General features: G+C 47.8%; 1 protein-coding gene and 1 long non-coding RNA gene across 2 annotated transcripts in view; one reads left to right on the top strand and one right to left on the bottom strand.

Moving 5' to 3' along the window:
• Positions 1 to 866: 866 nt before the first annotated feature.
• On the bottom strand, positions 867 to 7731 carry LOC118451637. Its single transcript, XR_004841132.1, has 2 exons — positions 5893 to 7731; positions 867 to 3125 (listed from the first exon to the last, which is right to left on the bottom strand). It is a non-coding gene; the product is annotated as an uncharacterized LOC118451637 (long non-coding RNA).
• Positions 4607 to 9772, top strand: part of CAP1 (cyclase associated actin cytoskeleton regulatory protein 1) — an 8562-nt gene continuing 3396 nt past the window's right edge. The window contains exons 1-7 of the mRNA XM_035888401.1: positions 4607 to 4757; positions 5220 to 5320; positions 5771 to 5848; positions 7738 to 7881; positions 7979 to 8064; positions 8607 to 8712; positions 9087 to 9264. Of these exons, the coding sequence (XP_035744294.1) occupies positions 4664 to 4757; positions 5220 to 5320; positions 5771 to 5848; positions 7738 to 7881; positions 7979 to 8064; positions 8607 to 8712; positions 9087 to 9264 (787 nt within the window). The 5' untranslated portion in view covers positions 4607 to 4663. The remainder of the gene's footprint in view (positions 4758 to 5219; positions 5321 to 5770; positions 5849 to 7737; positions 7882 to 7978; positions 8065 to 8606; positions 8713 to 9086; positions 9265 to 9772) is intronic.

Here is a 9772-nt window from a genome sequence, read left to right as displayed (position 1 = left end):
CTGGGGAAGGAGGGGTGCGTGCCCAGGCGGTACAGCCAGCTTGCCGCAGCAGGACGGGCTTGCGCAGCCTCACCGAGAATATTGCTGTAATTTGTGCTTCCCGATGCCAGGTGCCGTCTCCACCTCGCTTGGGCTCCGGGTAGGTTTTTGTCTTTAGCCTGTTGCTGACTTCTCCGCTGGCTTTTAGCGTTTTGGTGGTGATTAGGGTGGGATAAACGTGCAAGCGATTGCTTTGGATTTTGTGACGGTGAAATGAAAAAAAAAAAACAAACCCGATAGAGGCGTTTCACGCATCAGGTCACAGGATTTTGCACATCGGGTTCTGGAATTCCCCAAGACCTGGGCTATAGATGCACATCGCTGCAAAACCAAGGATCGATGACCTCGAAAAACTGCTGTATTCCGTTTCTCTTCCTGAGGCGATCCTCGCGTCCCTGGAATATTGCTGAGCTTTCTGAAAGCCAAAAATACTCCCTATTATTCATGTAACAAAGTTCAGCCAAGCAGCCTCTGCTCGAGCAGGCTGACAAGGTTCGACGCTCTGAATTCCTGAGATGGAGCTTGGTACTGTATCCAATTTAGCTTAGATCTGAGATTCTCAGTTACTTCCCTGGTGGATTCATCGCCCTGATGGGAAATGGAAGCGAGAGGAGCGTAGCAACAGAGCCTGGCAAGTGCAAATCTCCTATTTCATGTAATTGTGATGAAAAAGGAGCCCTTGCGCTTGTTCTAGTGTGGAGTGAAGTGATACTTGACCGTCTCCTAATGTTTGAGTAAAAATGCCAAATAATAATTTTAATGATTTCAATAGGATTTGTTACTTGAGAGAGCTCAAATAGGGTCCAGATGGATATTTTTTTTTTTTAAGTGCTTTTGGCTTTCTAAATAAAGTAGATCTGAAATACCAGAAGTAGACACTATGGGTTCTGGAGCAATGTCAACAAGTATTGTTGTGCTATAAACAGCAGAGATCTCTGTCTTGGCAGCTGCTGGGACTAGCAATAGCTGTCTTGTGTTCGTGGCTGGTCCTGACAACTGACTAAATTCAGGCATGTGAGTCTTGTCTTGCTTCAAATAGTTCCTTCCTTGATGAGCTGAACTGTTTTAAAAAAAAAAAAAAAAAATCTTTGGGCTTGTGGAAGATATAAATGTTGGAAATCATCTGGTAGCTGATCCCCTGAGATATTCCAGTGTCAGCTCAGAAATAAACTGCGGTATGTTCTTAATTTAGTTGTCCCATCTTTATTCCTTTTGCCTGTAGAAACAGGAAGTAGCTGATGCAAATTTCTTGTTGCTGACAGCACTTTGTCGGGCTTCACAAAAGCTGAATCTGAACAGAAGCGTAGGTTTGAGTCGCTTTGGCTATAAAACTCACATTTGTGTCTTCCAGAATGTCTAAGTGAGGACTCGGGTTGGTGGGCTGTCTCAGCCAACCAGAAGAATTTCCTTTATGCCGTTTTTATGAGAACTTGCCTGCTCCTCTGAGGACTGGCCTTTGGCTGGGACGTGCCGACTCCTCGATATTCTCCAAACAGGAAACTCCTCTTACTGCGTTGTTGTACAGGATAGGCTTTGGGGATAGCTGGTGTTTTTACAAATAAAATTCCTTCCCTTCGTTGCTCTGATCAGTATATCAAAGCAGTCTTAGCTGCAGATAAAAGCCTGTTTGCTGTACAGTGTGTTCGAAACCATGTTCCCAAGCTTTGATGGAAATAAAGGCTAGTTAATAGATTAACCAAACGTGCTATGAAAATGAATGGCCTTTCTGGCCCAGGGTGAAATGTGTTTGCTGCGAGTCTATAGCTTACGCTCCATTGGTAATCAAAGTTCAATTGAATTTAAACAAGTCAGATTTAAATCCTGCGTTATAGTCCCCAAAGGGAGAGCTTCATCTCCACTTCAGCCAGCCGGAGAACTCTAATCCCTGGCTACACAGTGTAGCTTGAAAGCCTTCCTCGTTCCTCCTGAGCACGGGACGGTGCACTGAACAAAAATGACTCTACAATGACCTGTATGTCTCAGCTCTTCAAAGGTGGCAAATGAGATCCCGTTTTATTGCTGAGATCTGTGAAGTCAGTTTGTCACTTGCTGACAAATTATTCTGCATTCAGAGTGATCAGAAGACAAAACACTGTTTAGATGTAGCCAAGAAGGTCTACTTTGTGGGGTTTTTTTGTTTGTTTGTTTTTTTCTTTTCTTGCTAAACATAATCTCCCTGGGTTGCAGACTCTGGCTGTGGATGTTGGTGAGGTTGTGGTCTGTACATCTAAATATTTTTATTTCGTTTGGGATGGGTATGTGGATAGCAGAAAAAGCTGCATCCCTAGGGCAAAGCGCGTGGTAAAGGTGAGTCACGATACCTTTAGCGAGGAGTGACCGAGAGGTAGCTGCCTGCACTGAGCTCTGATTTTGCTGCCAATTTACCAAGTGACTTATCTTGTGAGTTGTCCTAATGCTGGCCATTAAACATGAATTAAAATGAGTTCACCATCTGCCAGATAGCACGAGGGTTGCAAAGCTGGTAATCGAGCACTGTGAGTTTATGGCTTCTGTCAGGGAAATGCACAAGGCCCAGGAAGGACGTGTCAAACAGCAAGGAGGCTGGAAGGAATCTGAATCTCGAGGAATGCTGTTGCGTTAAAGGACATTAATCCTGACAGTGTATCTAAATTGATGCGATATGCTCCTCGCAACAGCGTGTTTTATCACTGAGGGTCAGAAGCAGCTTTCCATCTGGACTTTCTGGTTTGTAATCCTGGTTTGAAATGCAGTTTGTGACTCCGTAATGGAGCTGATCAGATTAGAGCCTTGCGCGGAATGTGGTGGGGATCAGCAGTGCAGAACAGCAGCTTTGTCTGCCCAGCGCTCTGTAAACCTGGTGTCCTTCCTGAAACCGCTGTGTTGCACCCTTCTGCCTTGCTGCACTCTCAAAGCACAGGAGAATTTCCTTAACAGGTGGCTCTTTTGGGGGAAAAAAATCCCACTCTTCTTTTAGCGTGCTGAGAGCGGGGGAGGCAGAGCCCTGCTTTTGGCTGCGCTCCCACTTGAAGACGTGAGCCCCATTCTGGATGCGTCGTCCTCGGCTGCAGCAGAGTGCTGACGATCCTGTGGTCAGGATTTCTACACTGTACAGAATAAAAAAAAAAAAAAGGTATTCATTACTGTTGATTATATGGGTGACCGCCCACAAGCTTCAGCCTTTCTGAACTTTTTTGTGTCTGGAAGCCCTCCAGTTACTGCTGTCCGGTTTTAGGCAGAGTATCTCCTCTGGCTCACTCTTGCACAGAGGAGGAAACCGCTCTCTTCCTCTTGGAAGGGGGGGTGGCCTCTCCCCTGCCCCCCACATCAGTGCTGCGTCTCCTGATGCAAGCGGGTGAAAGAGGGGTGGAAAATGGCCTTGTTTGTCTTGTGACATCAGTGCCGCTCGTGACTAATGCTGGATCTGCCCCACATCCTCTGGAAACTGAGTGAAAACATGACTTTGGAGCAGGGCTGAGAAGGCTTGTGAGCAAAAGCAAAACCCTAGTTTGAACTTCAGGTTTTGTTTCTGAGGGAGATCTAACATCAGTTCATTGACACAGCTGGGTGAGCCCTGCTTTCCTTTTTGGGTATGCTGGGGAATGTGCTGGGAAAGACGCTCTCCTTCAAGCAGGGCTTGGAGCTCTCGCAGGCTGTTTCAGTAAGAAGGAAGCTGTGTCCAGGCCGTAATTGTGATTCACGTTGTAAAGTCTTTCGATGAGTGGTGATAAGATAAAAATGCAATTGCTGACTTGCTACTCCCTCCCTGCATTCCCTGTGCATTAGTGTGCTTGGAGCGTGACTTGTCTTGCTCCTTGGTGCAGAGCCTCTGCAAAGCAGTAATTAATGGAAAGTTTTTATGACACTTAAGACTTTTCCAGATGAGACGCTTCAAATGACTTGCGTGCCTAAATCACTTTCCTGTGCAGCGTTTGCCGAGTAGATCCTGCAGTTCAGATACCAAAGCCTGTAGAGGGAGAGTGGGAACAGGGGTGCATTGTTGTCGAAGCAGCTATGCCTTCTTGGCTTGTGCAGCTGCTCGTCTTGGCGTGTGCCAGGGTGGCTCGATTTGCACGCTGGTGCTCCTACTGTAGCGATGCTGGAGTTAGAGATGTTCCTTGGAGGAATTCAGGACTCTGGGAGGTCCCTGCGGACGCATTTGCAGAATCAAACCTGCTAGTTCTAACCTGGAGTGCACGAACTCCTAGTGAAGCACTCATACTTGATTTGCTACATGGTCACAGCTGGGACTTTGGCCGAGAACTGACTGCTGTGATGTTCTGTGCAGACCTTTGTTTTGTGTGATGTCGATACAAGGTTAGAAGATACAAGTTTTAGTATCCTTATACGTGTAAGAAGTCCTTATGATGGAATAAAACTTATGTGGCCATTAAGGAGTGACTGTGAGGACAGAAAGTGGCTGCATGCATGGCTGCTGTGTAATCCAAATGTCCCTGCTAATGTGAGGGTTCCCTGCTTCCCATCATTAGGGTGCAGAGCTAAGTAGAAATTATTCTTCTGGAACTGGCAGAGCTTGTATCAAACATCTGATAAACCCTCTTCAATATTTGGTGTACAAGTTTCAGACTGTCAGAGGATGCAAATAATTGTATTCTGTCCATGCAGGTTGTAGACAGCAGTAGATATGGAAAGACTGGTTGAACGGTTGGAGAAGGCTGTGGAGCGCCTGGAAACGGTATGCCGAGGACCTGGCATGTGTGGAGATGGTTCTTCCAAAGGTAAGGCCCAAAGCACCTACCCAGCAGCATCGTCCCACAGGACAACTTGTGTGGTGCCGGGTGGTGCGGCAGTGTGGCCGGGTGATGCTGCAGTGTCGGACATCAGCAGTAGCTGGTGCAGGGCGGGCAGTGCTCATGCAGGGTGTGCAAAGGGCTGTTAGATGAACTGGCTGCTTGCAGAGGGGAAGTGAGTTTCACAGCAGATACTGCACAAACTCGGCGAGGCCTGCGGTTACCATCCTGCTAACAAAAGGACTTCCTCTGGCTGCAGCACTTCCCTCATCCGCGTTCAGCTGCGTGCTTGGGGCTGAGCCTCCTGCGTTCTGTTGATGCCACGTGGGGGGAAGGCTCAGTGCGGAGCAGGTGGGAGGCACTGCCCAGGAGCGCAGTGCGAGTGCTCCCAGCCCAGGAGCTCACCCGGTGCCTCTCTGTGATACGTGCGCTCTGGTTCCTTCTCTGCAGGAGTGGCTCAGTACGTGCAGGCTTTCGATGCCATTCTGGCTGGCCCAGTAGCTGAGTATGTCAAGATCAGCAAAGAAGTTGGCGAGGATGTGCAGAAGCACGTAAGGACTTACATTCTCCCTTCCCTCTAAATGGGCGCTGCTTGTTCTTCAGGGCTGTTAAGTTTGCTGTCAGTGTTTGCATTCCTTTAGCACTGTATTCTAGGATGTTTATAACCCTCCAGGATTCAAAACCGATGCAGAGGCACAAATAACCTACACCTACACCCGCTATGAATCAAACCACCTCCTTGAAATCTTTGTTAGTTAGGTGCCTAGCTCTCTTCACAGACTTTGGCGCATGCCTTTAGGAGGCCTGAAAAGTACCCAGCCTGAGAGCTGTTACACTCCTCTAAGTTTTCTCTGAGGATGGGTGTCTCCAAGAATATGTGCTTTGAGATCAGCATAGCTGCTTTCTTACAGACTAGGAACTGCGAGGGGTGGCAGCTTGAATGACTCTTAGTGTTATGCTGGGTACAAGGGGAGCTCTCTCATGTTTCTCTCTATTCTTAGGCTGAGATAGTTCATGCGGGCTTGATGAGTGAGAGGGCTCTTCTGGTGATAGCATCTCAACACCAGCAGCCAACAGAGGTAAGTCTGGTAAATCACTCATCAGAAACCTTGTATGCCCTTACCTCAGAGTCCAGGATGAGAGGATGACTGCCACTGTAGCAGAATTTGGGCCGTTACAGTCACTCCAGAAGAGGAACTGGAGGGGACTGGAGGCACTTGCATCTATGAGGTGGCACTTGTGGAAAGCGTGAACTGTTCGGGTGCTCACCCAATACTGGGCAGAATTCAGGAGGTTGATACTTAGAGCTGCAGAACTGGCATTTTCCAGTCATTAGAGCAACAAGTTTTCTGTCGCTGTCAGAGTGGCTTGTGAGTGTCATCTCACAGCATCTGTCTTGAGTTTCACCTTGCACCAACACTGCACAATCACTGTTCCTTCAGATGCAACCTGCAGACAGGAACTTGTCTGAGACGGGAGCCATGGTGGGATTTGCGTAGAGCATGCTTTTCATTATGTGATGCTTATAGACCTTCAGGCATTAAACTCCTTCTGAAGTATAACAGACACTCTCTCTCTTGAATGGTCTCTGAATAATAGCTAGGCTTTTAGGATTGATTTGTCCTTAGCAAGCAATTTAACACTTTACCCTAGGCTGCTGCTTCTCAGCAGGATGTGTGACTGAGAATCTGATCCTGAATGCATTGGCTTTTCCCTGCTGGGAGCTGCTTTTCCTGAGCAACAGGATCCCACCTTGCTTTTCTTTGCAGTTATTATCTGGCTCAGTCATGGCTTCTACAGTTATGTTGTGGCAGCTGGATTTCTGTGCTACTTTCCTATTCACTGCAAAATATATCTGCATCTTTTTCCCCAAACTCAGCATTGGAGGGTTGTTTATCTTTCACCAGGCTTGCTGGGATGCTCTTCTGCCTAGCCTCTAGTCTGAGAATCTGCTTACAAATTCTACTGATGTATTATTTAAATAAAGGATTATGAACAAACAACAACCTTAATCTAGTGTAGGTCTTTGTGCAGGTTGTCTTGCAGGAGTCTAGTTGGTTCTGGAGTAGCCAGTTGCTACTGTATAATGCAATGTATACAATGCAAAACGTATAAACGCTCATTGCTTGCAGTGAAGAATCTCCCTTCACAGTGGCATTAGGCTGGAGCTTCTGAAAGCGTAGCTTGGCCAGTGGTCCTTGGAACCTATGTTTTCATCTAAACAGAGAAAAGGACAGCAAATGGAAAAGCCAAGGCTTTGAAAAGCAAGTTTTGCCCAGATTTGTCCCTCACTGCTGCCACCAGCAGGAGGACTTCTGATCTTAGAGGGAAGAAAAGTTACCCAAGAGGTGTATCTGGCAATGCGTAATTGGCTGCTCTGCTCTGACCTCAGAAGACTTCTGAGCACTTTCAGTCAGCATTCCAAGGGAACAACCCACAAAAACAGTTTTTATCATCCAAATACTAAAGGCTTGGATTGACTTGAGAAGTAACTTGAATCCTGAAGTCCAGTTTGATTGGGTGAGTTGAGAATCAGCTGTGACTCCAATTGTAATGCAGGCTGTAGATCCCAGACCCCTTTCTCTGAGGGTTCGTAAAGGAGAGGAAAAAATTTGACAAACTGTCTTGGAACAAAAGAATCCAGGGAAGGCAAATGCTATTTCTGTCCTCATTACTAGCAAGCTTTGTCAGTGTCTCTTAGATTGAACATGAGTCACGGTTCTTGGCGTACTCCCATAGTACCAATTCGGTTGGGAGCTATGACTTCAGCCCTGGAGGAGCTGGGCTGTGGGACTGAGCAGGGCTCGCAGGGAGGGCCAAGCCTGGACAGGAGCTCTAGCAGTAACTCGTGCCAGTTGGAATCTTCCTCTGGGTGACCATCATATCAGCAGAGCTGCCAGTGGCGATGTGCAGCCATTCCAGAGCAACACTAATGTTCTTAATTGTTATTGTCCCTCTTGTCCTGCAGAATGTGTTCTCATTGCTTCTGAAACCAATTGCAGAGCATATCCAGGCGGTGCAGCGTTTCAGGGAGAGCCACCGTGGTAGCACGCTGTTCAATCACTTATCAGCAGTCAGCGAGAGCATCCCAGCCCTGGGCTGGGTGGCCATGGTAAGAACTCCAGTGGGAAGTGGTTTTCTGGGGCTGGTGGGGAAAAGTTGGGCTCCCTGGTCAGCTGTTCCATGCCAATGTGTTCGTCGTTCTTTAGCATTCAAGTCCTGGTCCTTATGTGAAAGAAATGACTGATGCTGCCATGTTTTATACCAACCGGATCCTCAAGGAGTACAAGGATGTGTAAGTTTACCTTCTCCCTTAGCTGTGTTCAACAACATCTTTAACTGGGTGTGTAGGGGTTCCAGTATCTAACCATAGCTGCCTTGGTCTTTGAATTCATTCTTCTTTTTAAAGGCAGGATATATTTATAAAGCCTCACTTAGCTGTTCTTTCCTGATCCTTAGGGACAAGATTCCTCACATTCGTATTGTAGCTGGAATCTCTGTAGGAAGTGTATTGCTGCTCTTGTCTCTGCATCACCTGGTGGCTGAACTGTTTCCCAGGGCAGCAAGTTGTGTCTCAGGAATGGGTCTTGTTGGAAGTACCAGACTCCTGAATTAAAATGGGTTACAGTGCAGAGCAGGCCTGTGGCCTTCTGCCTGCGGGTGCAAGATTAACACTGAAGCTAGAACACAGTGCTGGAGGTGCGAGGCTGCTGTGCTGGTCCAGCTGTGTCTTGCCTGTAGGCTGAGAGGTGGAGTGATGTAAAGAACTGTTTGTAGTCCTTGGGTTTTAATGGCAAATGCACCTGCTCACTCTTCATGATCTCCTTGTGTCCTCAGAGATAAAAAGCAAGCGGACTGGGTGAAAGCTTATCTGAGTATCTGGACAGAGCTGCAGGCCTATATCAAAGAGTATCACACCACAGGGCTGACTTGGAGCAGCACACATCGCTCCAAACGTCCCCCCCCCGTTCCTTCTTCTTCCCCCAGTTTATACACTGAGCATGATGTCATACGGTATGGAATAGCCCTTTGGTCAGTTGGGGTCAGCTGTCCTCGCTGTGCCCCCTCCCAGCTTCTTGTGCCCCTGGCAGAACATGAGAAGCTGAAAAGTCCTTGACTGGTGTAAGCCCTGCTCAGCAACAACTAAGCCATCAGTGTGTTATCAACATTATTCTGGTACTAAATCCAAAACACAGCACTATGCCAGCTACTGGGAAAAAAATAACTATCCCAGATGAAACCAGGGCAGTATTGCATGATTATTGCAGCAGATAGAGAGCTTGTGCAATTGTCTTTCCTCTTGCCGGCCTCTTACAGGGTCCTGTAGCAACAGAAGGGGCTAAATCGCCATCCGCTCCCCCAGCCGGGGCTGCGCCTCCTCCACCAGGCCCTCCTCCTCCACCTGCTCCTGCCCCCACGAACTCCAGCACAGATGACTCTGCCTCCCGCTCCGCGCTCTTCGCCCAGATCAATCGGGGAGAAGGCATCACCTCTGGTAGGTGGAAATAGCTGGCGGAGGGAGAGCAGCCGCCAACAAGAGTACCGTTGTGTTGTGAGTCCTGGTTTAGCTGCTGTCCCTCAATATGCCTGCTTAGAAAGTACACTTGCAGTAAGAAAAGAGCATCTGGTCTGAGTATGAGGCTGGGAGCCAGAAGCAGCCCTGAGGCAGTTTACAGGGACAAGGAAGTACATCTGAGTTAGAATTCTCAGCCTCATCTGTCAAGTGTAGCAAGAGATCAATCTCCAGCTGGAATGGAGAGAGTGAGCCCTTTGGCTGCCTGCGCGTCTCCAGAACAAAAGGTGCGATTTTGCACCTATTCATATTTGAACAAAACTTACCCTTTTTTGTGTTGTCTGTCCCGATGTGCTTAACCAGCTATGAGACAAAGGCGAGGTGCTTGGCTCCAGGCTTTTTCCAGGCTGCCGAGTGGAAGAGCTGGCGCCTTCTAGTTCTACAGCGCATCTTGTGTTCTCGTCTATATTGCATCAGTGTTTCTTGCTCC

The sequence above is a fragment of the Egretta garzetta genome, unplaced genomic scaffold (assembly GCF_000687185.1).
Source record: "Egretta garzetta isolate BGI_Z169 unplaced genomic scaffold, ASM68718v1 scaffold101, whole genome shotgun sequence".
Classification (NCBI taxonomy): domain Eukaryota; kingdom Metazoa; phylum Chordata; class Aves; order Pelecaniformes; family Ardeidae; genus Egretta; species Egretta garzetta.
The sequence above is the reverse complement of the archived record's forward strand: the minus strand, read 5'-3'. Positions and strand labels throughout refer to the sequence as shown.